Source organism: Ictidomys tridecemlineatus, chromosome 15 (assembly GCF_052094955.1).
Source record: "Ictidomys tridecemlineatus isolate mIctTri1 chromosome 15, mIctTri1.hap1, whole genome shotgun sequence".
NCBI classification, from domain to species: Eukaryota; Metazoa; Chordata; class Mammalia; order Rodentia; family Sciuridae; genus Ictidomys; species Ictidomys tridecemlineatus.
In genome coordinates this window covers 55,137,055-55,161,440 of record NC_135491.1, presented here as the reverse complement: position 1 = coordinate 55,161,440, position 24,386 = coordinate 55,137,055, and the positions used below count along the sequence as shown (strand labels likewise).

Here is a 24,386-nt window from a genome sequence, read left to right as displayed (position 1 = left end):
AGATCAGGTCTGGGTGCTGTTTGGCGATCGGAATCAAGTAGAAGGAGGCGGAGGCATTCCTACATTCCAGCCTCCTTTCAAGTACGGAAAGCAGAAGAATGAGTAGGCAAGAGATGCTCGGCTGGCCAGCTCTTTTCCGTTCCTGCCACCCAGCGCAGGCCTTGCTCATTTCCTCAGGCCACAGCCCATCCTCTCAAGGCTGAGCTTCCGAGAGCCCCACAGGAGCCTCTGAGGAAGGTGAATGGGTGTCTGTCCTGCCCCTTAGAGGTGTGCGTGCTCCTGGAGGGGGCGTGTAAACCGAGGCTGGTGGACAGCTGAGGTCAGCAGGGAGGAGAGAGGAGGTCAGGGACAGAGAGAGGAGCCTTCGTGCAGAGTCCTGTGTGCTGTCTCTGGTCCTCCGTGGACCGTCCTCCCAGCCCCCAGGAGCCCTTCAGTGAAGCTTTCTCTGGTTGGTGTGTGCAAAGCTGGGTTAGCTGGTTTATCCAACCAGTGCTATTGGTGCCGCGTGACACAGGCAGTGCTTCTGAGGCCAGGATAAATCAGGGAATAGAACGTCCCACCGCATAACAGCCAGGGTGACTGCACACCATTGATGACTCTCCAAGATACTCTGCTCTGTGAGGAAAGCCATCCTGGAGGGTTAATGCTGCACAAGTCCATTTATATCAGACTTCCAAGATGACAGCATTTTACAAATGGTGGTGGCCAGGGGTTAGGGATGGAGGTGGGGACTAGCGGGAGGCAGGTGTGGTGATGAGGAAGCACCTCGAGGGACCCTGGTGCTGATGGACTATTCAGTGGCTTGAATGGTGAATTCAGGAACCTACCAATTTTATGCAGGCAATAAAATTGTCTAGGACTAAACCACACACAAGTAAGTTCAAGTGGGAGAATCTAAATAAGATTTGTGGGTGGTGTCAATGCCAATGGCCTGGTTATGACGTACTCTAGAGTTTTGCAAAATGTTACCTCTGGGGAAAAGTGGGTAAAGTTGGCCTTGGAGTAAACTATACTACTTCTTAGAATTGCACCCACATATATTTATCTCCATAAAAATTGCAATTTAAAAAACATAACTGCAGGGCATGGTGACACATGCCTGTAGTCCCAGAAACTTGGGAGGCTGAGACAGGAGGATCCCAAGTTCAAGAACCGCCTCAGGGGGCTGAGGTTGTGGCTCAGTGGCAGAGCGCTTACCTAGCATGCATGAGGCACTTGGATTGATCCTCAGCACCACATTAAAAAAAAAAATAAAAAGATATGTGTCCATCTAAAAATCTAAATAAATAAATAAATATTTTTAAAAAACTGCCTCAGTAACTTAGCAAGTCCCTAAGCAACTTAGTGAAACCCTGTCTCAAAATAAAAAATAAAGATGACTAGGGTGGTAACTAAGTGGTATAGTGTCCCTGAGTTAAATCCCCAGTACAAATAATAATAATAACAATAATAACTCTGAGGCTGAATGAAGACTGAAGTTTGGAAGCCAAATATTGTTTCATGGTGATTGCTGGGAAAAAGCCACAGTCATCCTGGACAGTACCCTCCTGGGGTGTTTCATGACCTGCACCAGAGTATTCCCACCTTTGAGGCACATTACAGAATCTCCATCGAAGACTGAATGGGATTTGGATTCAGCACAAGAGTGTGAACCCCCTGCTGTCCTGGTCCCATGCTGCAGGCGCCCACTGGCATAAGGGTGAGACTCCAATGCACACGGGGCTTCCAGTAGCCGTTTAGAGTCCCTCTGCGCTTGCTCCCAACTTCCTGCATTCCCATTGCCACCTTGCATGGGGACCCTCGGCTCCTGCCACTCTGTCCCACACACCTGGTCTATCCTGGCAGCACATGCAGCTTGGAGAACCTCAGACACGGGCGACTCCCTGCTCTGGTTTTCAGACACAGACAGCCGCTCTTCACGCCAGCACTGGCCTTGGTCCTCCCTCCTGGATTCTAGTCCCTCTGCCATGGTTCATCAGGTCATTGTCCAGCAGGCAGACCATTGTCCTGGAGGCGGGGTCCCACTGACCTGTTAGTCCCATCGATTGTACCGTGAGGCATCTTGGTGGCTCTGAACCACAAGTTCTACAACTTTGATTTATTACCTTAGCAGAACTTCAGAGGAAGAAGCCATGTAAAAATAAAACAAGGTCTGAGCAGACTTTGAAGTTTTTATTCTTTTTATATCATACCACATCGCACAGGGAATGCCCACACAGCAGCGTGCCTTCCGGGCCACGTCGCTCATCACGGGGTGTGGCTGGGAAAGCCAGAACTCCTTGCCCACAGCTCAGTCCATTAGGAGAGAAGGAGGTGTGGGGTGGGGGCAATGACACGTACTTATCTCTCTTCTCCACCGTGTTTGTGCTTTCTCTTTGTAAGAATGATGACAATGCAATGTGATTTAAAACAATTTCTGATTCATGGTCAAGGTCTTCATTTAAAAAAAAAAAAAGGAAAGGGGCTTCCTTAACAGTGCTAGAGCAACCAATGCGCATTTGACTCTCAACAAGGCTTCTCCAGACAAAATCCAAGTGCAGACACTGACGGGCTCCTTCCCCATTTTGTCAGTGTCCACAGAAAGAACAAGTGCAGAGTGAGACGCAGGCCCCGTTCCCCCAGAAAGGCGGCAGGCCGGGCCCAGGTCTGCTACAGAGCTGTCCCACCAGCGCCGTCAGGCCTGTGATGCTGCCTGGCAGTCTGCAGCCTCGTCCGCCTGGGTCTCTGCTGGGGTCTGGCTCCTGGTGCCCCCGTCCGTGCCAGGGATGAATAACCCATGGAGGTCCAGGTGCATCTCCACGGCAACTGAGGCGCGAGCCAGTTCCGTAAAATTTTTGGCATCCAGAATAAGCAGAAAAGGCGGCTTTTGAGGATCAGTAGAAACAATGGCAGATAAGATAATTCCTTTGGGAAAAACAAAAAGAAAACAGTGCTTGCTTTCTTTGACTTCAGGTGCTGGGGCTGGAGCCCAGGGTCACACGCGTGCTAGGGGAGCACTCTACCACTGAGCTGCGCCCAGCCCTAAAAAAGAGATACTTTTAAAAAGTGAAGCCTTGAACATCCTCTGGCTGGGGTACTGATTTCTCAACCATCTCTCCCTGTTCTCTTTAAACTTACTTATCTAATCCAAATAGGAGGAAAGAGATTTTGATATTCTATGTGAGCAGAAGAGAAGCCTGGGAACCAGAAATCAGGAGAACTGATTCTAGCACTGGCTGGATCAGTCTCTTTACCTCTCTGAACCTCAGTCTCTTCATCTGTACAGTAAGGATAACCCTCCCTAGTCTCACAGGGTTGTTGAGAGGATCTCTTGCAGGGTGGGATATGAACGCGCTTTGTAAATTGTTGCAAGTACTTAGGAATGGCTATTTTCCTACTGCTTAAAAATTCAGACGACACAGAGTCCACTCCAGGGATGCACTTTGGCTACTATGTGTCACTCAGCTAAACTTGGACTTGTCACAAACCACTGGTGTTCGAACAAGTCCAGTTCATCTTTTGTGCATGCAGCCAACTGTAGTCTCAGCTTGCCCTCTGTAGAATGGAAACACCCCAAGGCTTACTCAGCAGCCACTCTCAAGGGATAGACAGAGGCTAATGAGTCCACACACTTTCAGGGGAAGTGACAGCCCACCCCAGGCTCCCAGGATGTAGAGCAGTTGAACACAGGCGATGTCAGATTGGCCTGTATTCGGATCCCAGATCTGTACATAGGGTGCGTGTGACCTTGGGCAAGTTATCTCACTCCCTGAGCCTTCCTTGGTCCTATGAAGACAGTGACTCTCTTCCTAGGCACCAAGAGAACACACAGGAACCAAGTGCCCGCTGAGTGGGAGGCCAGCCTCAGATGGAGTTGATGCCAACAGTCCTCCACCTGGGAGATGACAGTGACATGGAGTTTTGGCTGGCGTGCCACGCCACAATCAGTAGGAAGACAAGGCCAGACAGAAAGTCACTCCCTCCGCACCTGAGGGAAGAAGCTGGCAGGCTCCCGGGGCCGCCTGCCCTCCCCTGCAGTGTGGGCAGCCCCATTACGCCTTGCCAGCTGGTGACCCCACCCGTTCTCCTCAGCATCCCCCGGCTGTGGGCAGGGCGTTTCTGAGGCAAGGGCAGAGTGGAAGGAGAGGATGCTTTGGTCATGTGGAAACCTAGAAAAGGGACATGGGCCGCAAACATACACTTTCTATGTGCTCTGTGAAAAAGTCACATGGTTGTAGTTAGAAATTTGGATCCAACCATTGCAATGAATTCCACACCCTGGGAGAATTCAGTGTCACTTGGTAGGAAGGACATGGGCTTTGTTTATTATGGACTTTAACCTTGCCAAAGAGAGGTCTAGCCTTTGTCCTTGGGAGGTCCCCTCTAAGTCCTTGGAATGTCCTAACAGTTGGTTCACCTGGGAGCCTCGGACCCTTCAGGGAGTCTACCCTCACAGTGTGGTTTACAGTGGACCTTGGACCACGTGCTGTCAGTTTAACCTCTGAGGGCTGACAATTAAAGTTTGTCCACATAAGTGGCCCAGCAAGACTCTGGACACCAAGGCTCAGCTGAGCTCCCACAGCTGGCAGTACCTGGTGTGTACTGTCAAGTGAGGTCACTGGGAGAAGTCAGCGCTGAGACTACACTGGGAGAAGATATGCGCAACCTCCCCGCCGGGCCGCTCCTGCACCCAGTTCTGCGGGCCGCTCCTGCATCCAGTTCTGCGAGTCTCTTTGCTTTGCTGATTTTAACCTGTGTCTTTTGACTGCAGTGAAACCCCAACCAATAAGAACAGCAGCCTCCCGTGAGTTCTGTGAGTCCTCCTGAACAGGTGGTCTGGAGGGCCCTGAACTTACAATTGGTGTCAGAAGCAAGAGGGTCTTGGGCTCAGACAGAGCTCAGAGCAGACCTCCCCTAGCTGTGTGACCTGGAGGACAAGATGCCCCTAGACAACATCTCTGTTTTAGGGGTGATTGCTGAAGCATGCATTGGTCAGTCTTACCATCATCCTCGTCCTTGGCACCTGGAGCAGGCACAAATAGGGGTTCTGCAGGCCAGCAACATTTTTCGCTCCATTTTAAGGTCGACTTGGTAAGAATGTCATATTTTAGAATCTGTACATCCAAAGAGGGGAACGTGTGAGTTATCTGTTTAAGGACATGCTGATTTCCTGGGAACAGGTAGGTACGGAGGCCCATGGGGGGAGATTAAGCCCTCACATCTAGACTTTGACATCACCTCCAAATGACATCTGCCTCTGGTCAGCACAGCAATGAAAAGGAAAGAACTGAAATTCCTCCTCTGGCTTCAAACTCAGGTCCCCCAGGTACAACGTGGCCAACAGTGACAAGGAATTCTCAGAAAACTCCTGAATTGATCTGGTATTTGGTACTACATTGCAATTTTATATGTTAAATAAACTAATGTGTTCAATGTCAAAGCTAGAATATAATGTGATTCCTTCTTGCTTTAAAGATGAAAGACCCTGGGCAGAGGGATAGCTCAGTGGAACAGTGCTTGCCCAGCATGCACAAGATCCTGGGTTCAATCCAGCTTCGTGCAAAAAAGAAAAAAGTCCCTGGGCCTCTCTTAAGTTCTCATAGGCCTACTCCCTTTAGGGTGTAGGATTAGTGGGGAGTGGCTTAGGGTGTCTGTATGTGTGTTTGGGAACTTTAATTTTTGGCTTTGTATATTTCTACCCGGTTTGCATTATTTTAAAACACAAAATTATTAATAATTGAAGATGTCAAAGAAAAGTGAAGCCTGTGTATCACTTTGTTCAGTGCCCAGACATAATAAGATTGACAAACACTAATTTAAAAAACAAAATAAATCCTCCAAATTCTAGTCACACCCTCTCTGCTCTAGAGGGTGAGCTAGTTCCTGAGGGCAGGGGTTGGGACACCCCTGCTGACTTCCTTGTCCTCTTTGCCTACTACATGGCAGCACATAGTTGGTGCTCAACAAATACATGTGGACTCAAGTCCCTGCCTGAGCTCCAACCAGGGCTTCTTGAGCTGCAGCCCACGAGGTATGGCTCTCTCTCTTGGATGGTTCATCATTACTTTGGATTTATCTTCCCAAACTGATCTCCTTTCCTGATCAAAACCTGGAATTCAACTTTGCAGACAGATGAGATCATTCTAGAAAACCACTCTGCAGCCACACAGGGGTCAGTACCTTGGTTGGGATTGGGCTCCACTGAACCTCAGCAGCAAAGACATAGCGGTATTGCTTTCCGTTGTGAGCATAATTGATCCGAGGGAGCTCTAAGCCTGGAGAGAAAGGAGGCGACAGTAAGCCCCTGTCACCCGGGTGGGGAATATCCACCCTTCCTTCCAGGCTGGGCCTCCTTTCCACAGAAAAAGTTCCCAAGCAGGATTCCCAACCTTGATTCAGACTCCAGATTGGATCAAAGGCAGCCAAATGCAGGGGAGGGAACCTCTGATAATGACCCTGGCTCTATTAGAAGTTTCAGGAGTAAGGTATCATAGACCAGGGTTTAAGTGTGTAAGCATCTTTAATTATCCAAGATAGAAATCAAAGACAATTGCATGATTAAAATCAGAGGCTACTGCAAATTTTTAAAGCTCTTTTTAAAAAAGTACTTGTGTGTATATAGGGGCTGGGGTTGTGGCTCAAAGCGCTTGCCTAGCATGTGTGAGACACTGGGTTTGATTCTCAGCACCACATATAAATAAATAAAGGTCCATCAACAACTAAATAAAAAATATTTTTAAAAAGTACTTGTGTGTATGTGTGCACACACACACGTGAGGGTGTGAAGATAAATTTTGGAAGCAGAGTAAGAAGTTTCAATGGGCAATACAAAAAATATCTGATGAATTCTATTATCATAATATGTAAAAATGATGTTTACAGAAGATTTTAATGACATGGGCAAGTATCCATATCACAAAATTAAAGGCTGATTATAGAATCATCTTAATAATGTTACAAATGAAGAGAAGAAGCTTAAAAGCACTGCTGGGGTTAGAACTGTCTTGTAATTTATATTTTATATTGTAGATTCATTATGTGAAAATTTCATTATGTCTATTGCTTTAATAATCCAAAAAATTCCATGCAGATGTGCATATCTTTCGGTATTCCCATGTGTCAAGCTGAATTTCCCAGTCTGAATGCTGAAGGGAAAGTATTCTCTTGTGACGTACTCCAAGTGTTGACGCCGACTGCTGGTGAGGAGGTAAGGTCCAGGGATAGGGGCTGCCGAGGCGACCCTCTCACCCCCTGAAGGCCTCCTGAAAGGACCCCAGGCCTTCGAGGCTCCTGCAGGCTCAGCAGGGACCACTGGGATGGGAAGGAGATATCCGTCCAACCCCCAGATGAGCAACTGTGACACTTCCAAGGGACAGGCCAGGGTGAGCATGAGAAGGATGGCCGCTCACATACTTAATAAGCTGCCCACGGCCGGCCCCAAAGCAGGCCTGGGTCTAAGATTTACATCTTCATTTCTTTATGTTCCAAGAAGCAAAAGTCCCTCACAGAGCAGGTTCAAGGGTCTGCAGAAGGCCATTTACAGAAGCAGATTCTTAGGCAGCCAGGCAAACTCAAGTGTTGCCAGGAGAGTCCCCAGACACTGAGCCCGATACCCCCTCCCCCGCCCCCAGATACAGGCAAGGAGGGCGCCTGTTACCTTCGTAAAGCGCTTCTGGCTGGCAGTAGACTTGGTCATCTTTCTCCTTCAGGGCCGTTGCTGTCGTAGATGCCACCTTGATTAAATTTGAGCCTACTTCGGCATTCTGAAAAGAATCATTTTTCAGAACAAGACAGGATGACGTTTTATTCAGAGCAAATCTTTCCCTCACTGGGTACACTTTAAAAATGCTTTAGCATAAATCGACCGGCTTGGTCTCACATTAACTGTAGGAAGCAGGTATTTTATTGTTGTGATACTATTCTCAATTTAAAAATGAGGGTTAGCAGCTTGAAGTGGCTCCTCCAAGGTCACTCAGCCAGTAGGTGGTAGAACCAGGCACTGAAACCTAGGGCTCTTTTCTCCCAGGGAAAATTAATATGCTTATAAGAGTAAATTCTCACTTCATAAATACTGGATGATTCACCTGTAAAAGAGTGCATCAGTCATTAAAAGGTGTTTATAAAGATCATACAATAATATGAGAAATGCTTATGGTACAGCACCAGGTGAAAGTTCTGGACTAGATTGCATATGGAGCCTGAGTTCAACCATTTACACAAAATTACTGTAAAGAGACTGGGAGAGAAACCAAATATTGACAATACAGTGAGTGGTGGGTTATGGGGACCTTCCTTTCTTTCTCTGTGCTTCTCTGGATTGCCAGTACTTTGACCTGTGAAAATGTATCATTGCTGAAATGAAAACAAATGTGATATAATTATTTGGGAGAAAAACAACTTTCAAGGCCATTCCTTAGTCTTGGGTTATGACCAGACTGCTCTGTTCAGTAACTTTCTTTCACCATTAACCCAGGAGAAGGACTTAACATGAATAAATACTTACTGAACACCTAATGTTCCCTGTTTGCCCCACTTCCTAACCATGGGGTCTTAAGCAGGTTAGTTAGTTTCTCCACAATTCTGCTTCCTTGTGTATAGTGAGGATGATAATAGTTTTGAGTTATTGTGAAGATTAAATAAGATCATCCTCACAAATGGTCTATAAGAATGCCTGATTAACTTAAGAGCTAGATAAATGCTAACTGTTTTGTTGATGATGACATCTTTGTTGTGATAGTTGTCCCCATTGTCCCTAGGGAATACAAGCCCCCCAGTGGGTGCTTACTGTAGATAGTACTGAGTCTTATGTATAGCATAGTTGATCTGATAACTGGGGCAGATATGAAAGGATTAACAGGCAAGTAGTATATACAGTATGGATATACAGGTGACTCACGTCCTGGATAGGACAGAGCAGGAGGGCTTAAAGTTTTATAATGCTGAGAACAGCATGCAATTTAAAACTTATGAATTGTATATTTTGGAGTTTTCATTTCATATTTTTAGATCACAATTGATCATAGGTAACTGAAACTATATAAAGCAAAACCATAGGTAATGGGGCACCACAATATGATTATTATTATTACCATTACAATAACAATTCCTACCACTACTCTAGGGGGTGAGTACAGATTAGGCACTGGAAGACTGAGAAACAAAATCACAGATCCTTGTTTTGGCTGACTTCTCATTGAAACTTTTCTCCATGTACCAATTTTCCAAAATCACTTTTTATAATGAGAACCAACCTATTTTTTGCTGGGAAGGAGGAAAAGTTCACTGCATCCTGGTAGTTGGACTGCAGGAGTGCTGAGAGATCTGTCTAGATTAACCCATCAATCTACAGAAGAGGAAAAAGGGGAATTGTCCAAAGCCACACAGGCAGAAGCAGAATTTGGGCCCAGGCTTTTGCACTGTAATTCTTCGTCTTGGAAGCAAGAGCATTGTAACAGTGGGCAAAGCAAGAGCAAAGGTCCTGAGACTGGCCAGTACTCATCCTGCAAGTCTCAGCTCAAATGTCCCCTAATAACTCGGTCTGAATCTGAATCTTCAGTGTCTCTGAAACAATTGTTCTAAGCAGTGGTTTCTCCATTATGGAGCTGATTCTTTTTCTTTAATTTTTTTTGTTTGTTTTTAGATATACATGATGGTAGGATGTATTTTGACATAGCTGTTTCCTTCTTACACTTGTCTTCTCCATAAAGGTAAGGACCAGACTTTGCCTACTGCATGGCACAAAGTCAGTGCACAGGAAGTAATTGCTGGAAAGAGTAAATGCATAACTCAAGCTTTTCCTTCAACTATCAAGCGGTGAAACACCTGCTTCCCAGGCTGGCTGTAAGAATTCAGTGAGATAAACGGTGTGAACAGAGTAACCCAGTGCCTGGCACACTGGCAATAAACAGAAACTCTAAGTGCCTCCCTCACCTGTGCGCACCGGGAGCCAGTAGGAGGCCTGCCTGGTGCCTTGCCGGACACGTGACAGCCACAGGCCCCTGGGCATGTCCCAGTCTTGATTCTCAGGGAGTTGGTCTACAGAGACATCTTATAACTCCAGCCTGAAACTGGTCAGACTGGTTGAGGAATAAACTGAATTTTTCCACACACAGCAATAACGAACATGACTCGGCTGCTTTCGGCTGCAATATGCTCAGCTTTGGAAAGAGATCACTTTCCAGCCAGAGTTCAACAAAATCCTGGAGGCCTACTTTAAAGTCCCTTAATGTGAGGGAACTCCCAGGAGAATCAGGCATCTCAGGAATCCCCCACAAACCAGTTTCAGTGTGAAATCTCACTCTACAACCTTCTATGTGAATTTGAGCCCAGCCTCAGCCTCGCTGGGCCTGCTTCCTCCTCTGTCAGAAGGGCTGTTGAGAGTAGGCAGAGTTGCTTCCTCCTGCTCTGAGGATCATGTTTAGCATGGAACCATAGCTGTTGAAACCTCTGGTCCAGCGTCAGACACATTGTAGTTAGTGACCTGGAGCCAGACAGACAAGCATTCAGATCCCAACACAAATCCCATGGCTGATTCATCGATTTTGGGCAAGCTACTTTCACTCTCATCTGTAGACACAGGGAGAAGCCACAACTACTAGGGTGTGATGTGTATTAGCACAGCACTTCACAATTCCTAAAGTGTGCAAGACCCAGAGCGAGAGAATGAGCAGAGGATCACAGACCCTAACCATCAAGCAAATTGAGCAAAATATCCTCTCTCTCCTACCTGGACACATGGACCTTAACATTGTGGAACTAACTGCTGTGTCCAGGGCAGCAACCACCAGCCAAATGTGGCTCTTTAAATCAAATTTTAAAAACAGTGAAGTAGGGGCTGAGTAGGATTCTCAGTGGTAGAGTGCTTGCCTAGCCTGTGTGAGGCTCTGGGTTCAATCCTCAGCATCACATAAAAATAATAAAGGTATTGTGTCCATCTGCAACTAAAAAAATTAAAAAAAAATAGTGAAGTAAAATTAAACATTCTGATGTGCCCTGTCAAGTGCTCCACAGAACTCATGGCCAGTAGCCCTGTTACAGGGCAGGGAGAATGTTCCGGCTGTGATGCAGGTCCCAGTGCACAGTGCTGCTCTGGAAGGAGCTTGCTCTAGGGCCACTTGCAGCTCTGAGCTGGATGAGATGGAACAGAGACAGCCAGGCCTGGCTCTGCCCTAACTGCCTGGATGCCCTGGCCAGTCCTGCCACCTTGTGGGCCCAGGTGGGTACCCCAATGGCACAGTCCACTCTTAGGGGGACAGGGGCAGGTACTGAAGCAGGTTTAGAATTCTAGGTATCCAAAGCCTGGTTGGGGTAAGAGTGGGGAGACGTCCTTCTTCGTGGGTACAACCCCTTGTGCCCTGTGTACACCTCACCCTGTGGAGAAGGGGCCCTTCTAGAGACAGAAGGCCAGAACATGGCCCCCTTTGCCAGGGTCTAAGAGCACAAAGGGCATTTAATAGGCCTCAAGTGCAGCACGCTCCCAACAGCACAGCTTCTCTTACATCTGTCTTCATTTTTGCATTTGGAGATAAAAACCCAAGTCTCCTGGTCTAGGAGTAGAAGCTGCTACTTCTGGGCCCAAAGTGCCTCCTCCAATGACAGCCTCTTGTGTGTGGATGATAAATGCTCTGAAGCCACCTCCTGGAGCACACGATGCCCTTTAGGACAAGGGCAGGGCTGCGGTCCCTGTTGTCTGTACATGCCCATGCCCTCCCTGCCACTCCTCCTCTCTGCCGAGCCCTTCCCTAGACACTAGATGCCCTACATAGACAGGCTGGGGGGGGGGATGCCCAGAGGCACTAATGGCCCCACCTTCTTTTGACCTTTGCTGGCTCAAGTGCAAGAGAATCCAGGGCAGTAGGGTGGTCCTGGGCCTCTAAGTACAGTGCCCTGTCGCCCATTCCCTGTGGAAATCATTTTTCATTTGGAGACCTTGGTTCACATTTTCATTCATTCACTCCTCATTTATTCCTTCCCGATACTGAAGAGTGAGTACCCTCTCAGCTTGGGGACACAGTCAACAAGACAGAGTCCCTGCCCTCTTGGAGCCTGTGCTTCAGTGGGAAGAGGGGACTGAGCAAGTTCCTCATGCTGGAGGTAAATGTCGAGCTCTGGGCCCGGGGGTGTGCCTGCACCTGAGGGCAGAAATGACCTGAGGCCTGAAGGATGGGGAATCCACTAGGCCCAGAGTTTCTCTCTCCTGGCTGCACATTGGAATCCCTGGGTGCTGAGCCCAGCCAGGCCTGGATCCCCTAGAGGTTCTGCTGTAGTGGTGTGGGCGTGGGCTGGTCAAGCTTTGCAGCAGATTCCAACATGCAGCCAGGATGATGGGACAGATCAGTGTGGCAGGAAGAGGGAACAATAATGGGCCAAGGTCCCAGAGCAGAAGGACATCTGAGAGAAGACTGCACTCCTAGGGTCACCTCTCTGATAAGGCTCTGGACAGGGTGGGGCCAGAGCTGTCGGATGTGCACATGTGTGGCTATGTCCACCTGCTTCACTCTCCCATTTCCATATGCAGCAGCAGAGTGACTTGAAAGTAGAGAATGCATTTTTAAAGGACAATAAATAGCAATTAAACAGCGTGACCAGAGCTACCCATCCCAGGGCTTGCTCTTCTTTGCTAATTTCAAAGCACCAGATGGCTACACAGCGTCTTTTATAAACATACCTGTTTCCCTTCTAAGCATGGTCCTGGGGAAGGGAACCATTTCCAGGGCATGATAAAAGGTTATAAAACCCTCGGTGTGGGCAGCAGGAGGAAGCTCACTCCTCTTCCTGCATCATCATCCTGGGCTGAGAGTGGCCTTGTGAGTCACCCCTGTGTGGTTTGTGACACCCCCATTCTTCCTGGAAGTGGGAGACAGGCTGCTGAGCTGCACTGCGGCATCTCCAAGCCATGGGCTGTGACCGATGGGTCAATAGCCCTGAGCGCGCAGGGAGGGAGGGAGGCAATACTTTTCTGATGGGTCCCTCAGAGTCTCAGGTGCCACAGTGCCTGCAACCTCTTTTTTCTCGTTTAAATGTGGCACTGGTGATGGAATGCAGGGCTTCTGAGCTGCACCCCCAGCCCCTCCTGCTTCTTTTCAAGAGGTCAGATCTTGGTGAGCAGCAGTCCCCCTGCGGTTCAGACCTCTGCTTCACATCTTTGTCTTACTGCCAACCTTTGGCTCTGTGTCGTTAGGCATGCTTCCTTCCACACCAGTTAAGAGTTGGTTAAAACAAACAATTTCATAAATTGTTAAATAGGGGCACTATCAGACATGGTGAAACCATGGCAGAGGTACACAAATGACCACAGGTGGGGCAAGGCCAGAGTTGCGGGCAAGACCCCCTGCTCTGAAGACTGAGTAACCCTGGCGCGGCTCCTGGCTCCCTGCTCGCTGTGTGGGATTAGGCTGAACCCCTGCCCCGTGGAGCCTGCAGTGAGGCCGGGAAGGCTCCCCGGGTACTGGAGGAATGAATGTTCCTAGGCCTGCAGAGCCCTAAGAGGGGTTGGGGTGACTGTCCAGGGCTCCTTCCAGGAGTGAGCTCTGCTATGGAGAACAGCAGTCACTACCACCTCGAAGCTGCAAATGTGGTTTGGAGATAGGCCGGAGCAGGCTCTGATCTTAGGTGGGCTGTTGGGACCTTGGGCACATTCCTTTACCTCAGAGCCTCTGCTTTTTCATCTGTAAGATGAGGCTGCTGGGGACTTCTCCCATGGGTCGCCCTCATCATTAACTGATGTAAGGGAAATAGAGTGCTTAGCGAAGTACCTGGCACCTGGTGTGCATTTAGTAAATGTGAGCCATCAAAATGTAATTGCATTTGGCTTCATTGACATTCACTAAGTCATGAAGACAGTGAGTGCTGGAGCCAGAAGCTGTGCTGTCGCCTCCTTGCACCCAGAGCCACCGCAGTGCCACCCTAATGGAGGATGACTACTGGAGTCGGAACAGGACTGTTGGACAGCCAGTGGTAATGAACCCTGGGCAGAGACTATTAGGTAAAAATTAAAAATGATGCTGTCAAGGGATATTTAATGTCAGGGAGAGATGTTTAGATATATTAATAAGTGAAGAAAAGAGCATGCGAATTAGTATTCCCTCACATAAGAGGGAACAAGTGTCCAGATGCCACAGCGTGGAAGGACTTTGAAAGCATGCTACCTGGGAGAAGCCAGTCAGAGAGGCTGCTCGCCATGTGGTTCCATTGACTCGAAAAGTCAGGAAGGCAAGTCCTTTGAGATGGACAGTAGGCTAGTGGCTGCCTGGGACTGGGGGGAGGGGAGGGGCACCAGGAGGTGATGGCTAAGGCGTGTGGGATTTCTTTTCTGGGGTGATGAAGATGTTCTAGAATGGATAATGATGATGAATGCACAACTCTATGACTATATCAAAGAAGAATGAACAGAACACTTTAAATGGGCCAATTTTGTGATATGTGAATTAAATCTCAATGAAGCTGTTAGAGTTATGTATAGTCTGATTAAAATTGAGAGAGATATGTACATGTGCATCTTATGTTTGCACGTGTGTGTGTAGGTGGGTCAGACAGTACAAATATGTCCATAATGATCAAAACAAGGAAAGCATCATTTTTCTTAACAGTTCATTTTGAATTTCAATGTCAATCAAATAAGTGCCAAAGTAACTTCCTACTGGGCTTGAGTCTCTCTAGGAAGAAACAGCTGCTCCCCCAGCACCATACCTTGTCCACATGGAGGGGCACAGCAAACCTCCGGAGGGTGGGGACCGAGGTGAGCCTGCAGTTCTCCTCGAAGTCCTTGTTGAGGTTGGCCAGGTAGAAGAGCTGGTAGAGGCTGTTGTCCTCATAGGCGATGACATCAAACAGGATGCAGTCACCTTCCTCGTAGGCGTTGACATGGTGAAACACCACCATGGCATCTGTGTAAAACTTGGTGGGCACAGGCTTTCTGGTCCTCTGGTCAATGATGTGAATGTAAGTCTGGAAGAAGATGCCCACCGGGTGGTCAGCTCTCCCTCTGAAGCCTGGCATGGTGGAGTCCGGGGACTGACAAAACCTGGCCCTACTTGGCACTAGCTCATGATCTGGAGCATTCCCCCTCCTGAGCTCTGCGTCTTCTCAGAAGTACCCGATAGGTAGAAGCACTCAATGGGCAGAGCTGTGCCTTGTTGGTTTCTGTGGCCCCATCTTTAAGATGGGAGGAGGGATGCCCTGCTGCCAGGGCCTCTGGGCAATGCCTGGGGAGGCTCCCGAGGGTGCACTGTCCCACATTCCACAGATGAACTCCAGTGGACAGTGACCACATTGGGGAGGACCTGCCAGGTGTCAGGCTCCATCAGAAGCTGTAGTCCCTAAGATACCAAGTCCCCCGTCCTATGGGTCCCCTCTCCCGGCTGGTACTGCAGGGCCCACTTCCCACCTTTGCCTGTTCCCCAGGAGGTGCTTGGAACAGCAACCCCACCTGTCCCGGGGGCTGCAGTGAAGCAGACCCAGTGCCAGCTCCAGCCTAGGAGCTGCACCCGCTCACAGGTGCTCAGGGACACCTTCCTGGGCACTGCTGGCTGGCCTCACTCTGGGTGGTAATCAGCCATATCTGTGGCCATTTGCCTAATCCAACGGGGTGTGAGTTTTTTTCTTTTGGCAGGTCTGGGCTAACCACCTCCTCCTGAGAGGAAGGGAGGTTCACTCTGGTCCTTCTTTCTTTCCCAGAACCAAGCTTCAGGTGTTAGGAGGGCTGCAAGGGAGGTAGGCTCTGACTGAGGTGGTAGTGGGCTGAGTAGGGGAGGTGAGGATAGTGGTGATGATTTTAGGCTCTCTCTCTCTCATGACTGCAATTCCTGAGCCAACCACTGGGCTCTTGCAGGAAATTCTCTTTTAAAGTTGGGTGTGGTGGCACATATCTCTAATCCAGGCTACTAGGGAGGTTGAGGCAAGAGGAACACAAGTTTGAGGCCAGCCTCAACCCTGTCTCAAAATTAAATAAAAAGGTCTGGGGATGTAGCTCAGCTCGGTGGCACAGCACCCCTGGTTTCAGTTCCCAGTGTTGTAAAAAAGGAAAAAAGAAGATTCTCTTCTGAACTCCTTCCAGAGCTTTCCCAGGGCTGTCTGCTCTGACATGTGGAATCTCCCTGAGACTTTCTGAGGGCCAGGGACTCCCGAGAGGTTCAGGTTAGAGACATGGAGGACTCCCAAGCTCCTGTTGGCAGGAGCTCCCAGGGGCTCCCCAGGAGACTGCTACAGGACACGCACAGCTTCAGTGGACTTCCGGTCCTTCTTATTTAAGCTTCAAATGTTTGTGGAAGGGCTACTAGGTATCAGGGGCTTCTTCAGGAACCAGAGAGACAAAATCATCCCAAACTCCTTTCCCAGAGCTCCCATGCTAGTGGGGTGAAGCCCACAATAAATACCGAATCTACAACATGTCAAGGAGATGGGCGCTCCTGAAATAAAGAGAGCAGGGTGGAGGTGGAGGAAGCCCCGGACAGGGTCTACTCAGATGGGCTCAGAGAGGAAGGCCCAGAGATCGGGGTGCCGAGCCACCACCTGGGTCAAGGGCAGGGGGCAGCCAGGTGCAGGTGGGGGAGCAGCCCCTTCCATGAGAGGAAGACGATGCAAAGGCCCGGAAACAGGCACGTATCTGGCTGGTTCAAGAGCCAGGAGGGTCAGGAGGACACCAAGCAGGGAGTGAGGGCTTGGGATGGGGGTGTGTGGGGATCCCAGGGTCTTATTCTGAGGAAGATGGAAAATAACTAGAAGGTTCTGAGCAGAGGAGGGACCTGAGCCACAACTTCACTCCCACAAGAACCTCAGCGCTGAGAAGGGAGAGGACAGGCCCTAAGGAGGTGGCCAGCCACAGTATTTGTATGTACGTGTAAAACCGCTGGCTACAGGGACAGGAGGCTGGGAGGGAGGGGACTGACCATGTGGCTCTAAAGTCATGTATCAGTTGACTAAATGACACTGAGAGTCACTTGATATTTTTCAAAAGTAAAGTAATAACCGAAAATACACAAACACATACGTGCACACATTACCACACAGACACACCTGCTGGAGCACTCAGGCACACCTGGACTACAGATGTTTCTCCTGAAGCACGCTGGGGAGCCCTCCATCACTGCGAGCACCTGCCGTCCTCCCAGCCACACGAGGTGATGGCAGGGATGCCAGAGGAGCCGTGTTCTTGGATGATGGAGGCTGTGAGGGGCCCAACTATCCCTCAGGATGAGCTCTTGGTCCCTTTGCAGCTGGGCATGTGGGGACTGGGTCGGTGGCCTTGGTTGCGTGAGGTCAGTCTGTCTCCAGTGACTTACTGAAGTGGGGGTAGAAGGCCCAGGCCTCTTGCCCTCATTCAGGGATACTCTAAAGGACCATCGGCTTTGGAACTCTGGAAGGTTGAGGCTCCTCCCGGAGTCTGCAAGGTAGCTGCTCTTCTCCCTCCCTCCACGCAGTCTCCTTCCCCGGCCCTCCTGCCAGTCAGGCTCCCTCCCAGTCTGCCCCTGCGGCAGGCAGCCACATCCCAGCCAGGCCTCACCTTGTCCTCCCTGTGGAAGGCCATGCAGGAAGCCCAGCTGACTCCCCGCATGTATGCGGTTGCCATCTTGAGAATGTCCAACCTGAACGGCTGCTCCAGAAACACGATGTAGTTCTCGCTGATTCCAAAGCTGTGGTAATAGCTGGGGGAGAGGAGCGAACGGGAGGGGATGGAGCAGAACACCTCCGTGTGCCTCAGAGGGCTCTTCCCCTTCCTCTTGGCCTCTGCAGGAAAGCAAACCTGGAATCACACAGGAACCAGCCCAGGACAGGACCACCACACAACTGTCACCCACAGACTGATGGTTGCTAAGGAGACCAGGCGTAGGGCCTGAGAGCATCCCACTCAGGCCCCCCAGGACGATGAGCTCAGGTTCTCGGGCATGAAAGCCTCCGGTCCACCAAGGGAGGCCTGGAGGCCAGGGCTCGGCATCACAGCCAGGGGCTCACCCGAGCCTCGCCTGCTTTGGCACAGTCTCTCTGGACTGTGGTCCCACTCCCTCGGCCCCACTCCCCCACGCCTTTGTGCATTGTCTGTGACTGCCTTTGCTTTCAGCTACAGTGGCCCACGCCATATGGTCCTCAAAGCCTTAAATATTTACTCCTTGGCCCCTTTACAGAAAAAGTCAGCTGCTGCAGAGCAGTGCTTTTCAAACTTCAGCGCTCATGTGAATCATCTGGGGATCATGATAAAATGAGGAGTTTAACTCAGCGTGCCGGCTGGGGCCTGAGTCTTCGTTTCCATCAGGCTCCCAAGAGACGGGGGCTTTCTGGGCTGAAGCTCTGGTATTTTGCTGGGTGCCATCATTTGGCATGTATTTCCTAAGGCTTCCACAACTTTCTCCTGCACTGCCCATTACAAGACCCTGGGAAGGGACCGACTTGTGATGAGGGGCTTTTACATATACTGTGACAATCAAGCCAGGCTGTCGGATGCCCACTGCAAAACTGAGAGACTGAGACTTGGTGACATTGCTTACCACTGTGGTCAGAGCCACAGGGATCAGCGAGAAACATGGCCCCTTATCCTTGGCTTCTCTCTCCACCATCAGGTCGCATAGCCTCAATGAAGGTAGAGACCAGGATGAGACAACACAGTGGTGAGGGACAAGCTGACCTCTTGTCCTGACTGGGGTTCCGGTGCCTCACCTGGTGCACCTGACACCAAAGGTGATCAGTGTTTGGTTTTCTTATTCCTCTGAAAGGATGAGTCACCCCTGGCCAAAAGGCCTCCCCACCCAGGCCCCAGGCCGGTTTATAATGAGTTACCTGCAAAGGTCCCCACCTCTCTGTGGCCACCTGTGCACACTGTAAACAGCTGGCCGGGGAGGATGTGGTGGGGCTGTGGGATGGTTCTTTTCTTCACAAAACAAATGAAGCACAATGCAAACTGAGATGACAAGCTCCTGGCCCAGGCGGCACAGATGGGGACGGCTCCCCAGGCCAGGCCCAGCTTGGAGCAGAGGGTGGATGCTCTTGCAGTGTCTGTGCTCCTGTAAACTGTAGGCCCCAGGGTGTCACCTGATCCCCGAGCCTCACTGTCCTCCTGGGTAATATGAGGTGGCAACAGATGCCTAGATACCCCTGACTCTGGCAGTCTAGGATTCTGACTGGACCTTATAGTCCTTGAATGACATAATTAATGAGATTTTTGCTTAAAGAATACTCATTGTACCTTCTGACCCGAGGGAATCACATCTCCCAGCACAGCCTGGCAATTCTCTCAGAAGTTTCTACAGGACTGTGGGGGCAGGCACCATCAGGATCACAGATGTAAACTAGTTTCCTAAACCAGAAGGTCAGGTCAAGCACCCTCAGAGTCCCACGCTGCCTCGAGTCCTGCATGGCAGCCCTCATAAGGCCCAGTCTCCTGGGTGTGGTTCCTAGGAGGGTGCTGGACAAAGACAGGCTAGAAACCTCACCCTCTTCCCCCTCAGGAACATGCAATTCCCGTTGGCCTGGGCTTTGCTCCAGAATCCCAGCCCTAAGTGGAGAAGGTCCAGAAGGCCCAGAGAATAGGGTGGGGATTTGGAGTAAATCCCAGCAGAGCTGAGCTCCCTGAATAATCCTGGGAGCCTGGCTGCAGAGCTGGGGGTGAACCCTGGCCATGCGAAGATTGTCAAAAGACTTAAAACATGGATGGATGGATGGATGGATGGATGGATAAACTAATAAAATAGTGGAGCTTAGAGAAAAGGTTGAAATAGGACAAATGAATGGATGGGTGGTGGGTGGATGGATAAAATGATGAATTGATAAAGGAGGTTAGAATAGTGAGAGAATTCCTTTCTTCCAAAAAGAATTCCAGAAACTACTCTTTTCTTTTAAAGGAGGAATCTGAGTTTATGGTCATCTGAATGCCTTCTTGATGGGGAAAGTATCATCAAGTGCTAGGTTGTAAACAAAACCCAGCATTCCTCAGCAGGAGCTGCCCTTGGCCAGGTGGGCTTCATTACGTGCCCCAGAAGGACCTACCTGGCACTGTGGCAGGGATCTTAAATATCACATATTTTGTCTTCCCCTTGTCCACAATGGATGTGCCCATGTTGAGAACATCTCCAGCCCCATCATAATGAGGATGTGACGTTGCCAGGTTTATAGCCACATATTTACGATAATCAACCTGCAAAATAAGACAGCCTCAAGGTTTTTAAAGGGGAGAGGTTGAAATTTCTTAAACACCTGACTAATTCTATGTCTAGAGAGATGAGGGGGATTTTTGCACATCTCCAGATTGGAAAATAAGAGAATTACCTGAGTGGGTGTGGAATGTAACATGGTTACATCAGAATGTAACCCTGTGTTGGGAGGGGCTCCTACTGCAAAGGGGTAGAGGAGAGTTGGTGAGCCTGTGTGACTTCTGTGGCTGTGATTCCCCCCTGTGGCCTGTCCCTGCCAGGGCCCTCAGCATGCAGACAGGCTGTCTCACTGCGGGAGGCTTGAGCAAAGACTTTGGCAGAGAGACTGCAGCCTTCCAGCTAATCCTGGCCACTGCTCTGTTAACTCATTTAGATTCACCCCTTTTGCCTTCCACAGAACACAGGGCTCCGAGCACCATTGTTCTGGGGATAGAGAGGGCATAAAGCCCTTTAGTCAAAGTGGAGCTCCACTCACAGGCTGAACAACAACCCCTGCTCTGCACAGGCCACAGCTGCAGAACCATGAGATAGCCAGGACTAACTGTCCACTCTTCCTCCCCAAGAGCAGCGCACCCTCCAGCCCAGAGTCAGGAGGGCTCCGTCCTTTCCCGTTATTTCCTCTTTTGTGGAAAGCAGGCATCAGTTGGACCCCCGCCACCTAGCTTAAAAGGAGTGGGACATAATTTCCCAGCTAAGAAAAGCACTCCCTTTAACAGACCGTTCAAAGCCCTGTGAAGAACCGGGGCTTTGAACGGCCAGCTGAGGAAAATCAAACCCGGGTCTATTGATTTTCACAAAGATGTTGGATTGATTCTGCCCAGGAAAGGCATCTGCTAGGACATTTATTTTTATGCCCTTGCTCTTTGCCCAAGGCCTCCCTCTGCAGGTCAATACGGGTAGGGCTGCCAGGAATCCTGGCACTCCAACAGCCATTCCAACGTCATCAAGCTCCCTAGGTGCCAAGAAGTGTGGGTTGAATTGTGTCTTCCAATAAGACACTGCAGTCCCGAACCCTGGTACCTACCAACGTGACCTCTTTGGGCAATAGGGTCTTTATAGAAGTAATTAAAATGAGCTCATACTGCATTAGAGTGGGCCCTAAATCTGATGGCTTGGGAGTTTATGCTAGGTGAGAAATTTGGACTCAAAAACCTCAAGGAGATGGCTGTGTGGTGATGGAGGAGGAGACTGGAGCAACCTGCCTACAAGCTAAGGAGCACCAAGAATTGCTGGCAGTCACCAGGAGCTGGAAGAGACAGGGAAGGATCCCACCCTAGACCCCTCATAGCAAGCCTGTCCAGTAAATTCATTTTTATCAAAGGAAAACAAACTAAGGTTGAGTTAGGACCTCATCACTCATGTTATTAGAAAGCAAACTCCAAGTGGGAACACCTTGATTTCAGACCTCTGACCTCCATGACTGAGAGTAAAGCCCCTTAGTTTGTGGAATAGTCATGCATTACTTAGTGATGGGGACACGCGGCATTATTTTGGGGACAGAGATAAGAAACATCAATATATTTTGTTGTTGTGTGAACATCACAGCATGTTCGAAGACAGACCAAGGTGGTTATAACATCACTAGGCGATACAGTCATGGGGCCACCACCGTTTAAGTGTTCTGTGTTGACAGACACGTTGTCATGGGGCACAGGATGTGCTTTGTTGCAATCACTGTGGAAAATCAACACAGCCCCAGAGATGAAAGCACCATCGCTGCCCACAGGAGCTTAGAATTTAGTTCCAAGCACGGCTAGGGGTGGTCCAGGATGGAATGGCACGTGGGGGGACCTCCGATGAGCTCCTGGCAGCCCACTGGGTTTGCCAAGCTCGTCCCGCCCTTGCATGTGGAACTGAGGTCACTGAAGGTCTGCTGATACCTTCTGTAGGGTCTCCAGTGTCCATGGGTCGATTTTCCTGATGTAGTTCGTCTCTGTGGTTGCGTAGAAGTCGTCTCCACACTTCATGATGTTGATCAGGCAGTTGTCTGTGAAGTCAGGGATGGTGTGGGACAAGTAGGAGAATGCTCTGGGGAAAGAAGCGTATCAGCAAGGTCACTGGCTCTGCCTACCCAGCCAGAAAGCTCTGCCCTGAGGGTTCTAGTTTTCCTATCACTTTAATGCTTAATTTCAGCTTCAGGAGAAAAAGTACTGGGTCTCAATGGGTTCTTTTTTTTTTTTTTAAGAGAGAGAATTTTTTAATATTTATTTTTTAGTTTTCGGCGGACACAACATCTGTGTTTGTATGTGGTGCTGAGGATCGAACCCAGGCCGCACGCTTGCCAGGCAAGCGCGCTACCGCTTGAGCCACATCCCCAGCCCTCAATGGGTTCTTAAGGAATCTCGAGGACTTAGAAATCTGGTTCCCCAAAACAATATTACAGTGAGTTACAGGGAGTTCCTAGGTCACCCACTGATCCCTACTGAGCTCTCAAAAATCCACAGGTCTCTTATGCCAGAGCCAGCAATAGCTGGCGGGTTGTTTCCAAGTGCTTGGAGCAGCTCTACAGAAATCGCATACATGCCGTAATGGCTGTCAAAGCAGTGAATTCCTGCTTTGTCCACACTGGTTTTCTCAAATTTGGCTAGGAAATTAGTTTTTTTTTTTTTTAAAGGAATACAAATGAGTGTTGAGTTAGGAACTCATTATTCATTTTTATCAGAAGGCAAACCCCAAGCAGGAAGGAAGGAGACCCAGAGGGGTTCACTGGTGCAACTGGCAATCCTAGATCTAGGTTGTGCACCCTGCTGACAAGGGGTGGCAGGAGAGGCTGCTCCGCAGCTGTGGTCTTAACCCCTGCCACTCCTTTCTGGCTGGCTCCTTCCAGGCTCCACCCCATTTATAGGTGTGAGCACAGCACTTCCCTGTGCAGACAGTCGATGCCATTTCCAGAGAAGCAAAAGCAATCTTGCATCTCTGGACCAGTGTAGCCCCAGCCATTTCATGACCCCTCTTTGTCTGAAGAGTATCAGAGAGGAGATACTGACAGCTGGCCTGCTTCCCTGGCCAAGAGTTTAACAGCTGAACCTGTGATACCTACATATGCATCAGAACCTGATGACCTGAAAAGTCTCCCCCACTTTGTGGTCCACCTGCCAGTGTCCTCTCTCCTTTAAGCATCCTTTCAGACTTGACGCCTGTGCAAGCAAAAACTAATCTAGACTTCCTCTGCCTTTGTGCACAAAATGAAGCACTTGTCAATATGTCTTGGAAATGTTCCCATCTAGAGTGTCCTCCTTCCTCTTCACTTCAGCATGGTGCTTTCTCGTACAGTTTCAATGTTACTGACTTAACCGCTCCTCTGTTGATGAGCACTGGGGTTGTTTTCAGTTTCTCGTTATAACAAATGACGTCGCCGTGAATAACCTTGTGTGTACATTTGTCACTTCAGACACGAGCAAGTGTATCCCTTGACCAGAGGGAATGTGCATTTGTAACCTTGACAGATGGTTCCTAACTGCTCTTTCCCCAGTCACGCGGGAGAGTACCTAACAATTTGTCAAATGCTCTCTGCCTTTCTTGCTACCGGTGATCAAGAATTACCAGCAACTATGGTCAAAAGGCCAGCCCCGTGGAGTTTTTATCCACCCTAAAGAAAACCATCAGGGGGAAGTACTGGTTGTTTGGACCATGCAGGGCGTCAAAGAGCATGAAATTCAGTCAGATTCTAAATGGGCAGTTACTTGGAAAAGATGTTTTTGCAGGGGTCCGGGTAGGCCATTGTTCCAAACTCCGACACCACGATCCTGTTGGCCTCGATATTGGCGTTGTAGGTGTCACTTCTCAGGTATTTGCTCCTGTAATGGACCTCACCTGAAAGAGAAGAGCCAGATTAGTCCCTGGTTGGCACGTATGGGGCTTTACAATCTCTGTCCTCCATCCTGGGGGCTTTATGAAGGACCAAGACGGTTTCCTTTCATGCAGGAGCCGGCATCACCAGCACCCGGGGTCCAGTTTCACACACAATCCGTCCACTCGAGACTCACAACAGTGAGACATGCTCAGTCTGTCTGTCTTAGCTCCATTTCCATATGAGGGACCTGGCCCAGCACTGTCTGGCTGTGTACCATCCCTTCCGCCATGTTGGTGTACCCCCAGAGGTGGCACAGGCTTGGAGGACTGGCCTAAAGGCTGCATTTCCCTGGGGCCCCTCTCACTGTTGGGAGTCCTGCCTTTAGAAGGCTGGGTGGACAACTGCAGCCTCCCGGAGTAACACGGATATCTACCAGGGGCCACCTAACCTTCTGCTCTGTATATGGAGGGTTGGAG

At 49.5% G+C, this 24,386-nt stretch overlaps 1 protein-coding gene across 2 annotated transcripts in view; it reads right to left on the bottom strand.

Annotated features, from left to right (window-relative positions):
* Window positions 1–2,153: 2,153 nt before the first annotated feature.
* Bco1 (beta-carotene oxygenase 1) overlaps window positions 2,154–24,386 on the bottom strand; it is a 30,498-nt gene continuing 8,265 nt past the window's right edge. For both annotated transcript variants that reach the window (XM_005318462.5, XM_078032726.1), the window contains 9 exons: window positions 23,801–23,930; window positions 21,998–22,145; window positions 19,954–20,101; window positions 17,480–17,703; window positions 14,668–14,925; window positions 7,637–7,742; window positions 6,160–6,254; window positions 4,982–5,093; window positions 2,154–2,904 (listed from right to left, as the gene is read on the bottom strand). In XM_005318462.5, the coding sequence (XP_005318519.1) occupies window positions 2,675–2,904; window positions 4,982–5,093; window positions 6,160–6,254; window positions 7,637–7,742; window positions 14,668–14,925; window positions 17,480–17,703; window positions 19,954–20,101; window positions 21,998–22,145; window positions 23,801–23,930 (1,451 nt within the window). In that variant the 3' untranslated portion in view covers window positions 2,154–2,674. The remainder of the gene's footprint in view (window positions 2,905–4,981; window positions 5,094–6,159; window positions 6,255–7,636; window positions 7,743–14,667; window positions 14,926–17,479; window positions 17,704–19,953; window positions 20,102–21,997; window positions 22,146–23,800; window positions 23,931–24,386) is intronic.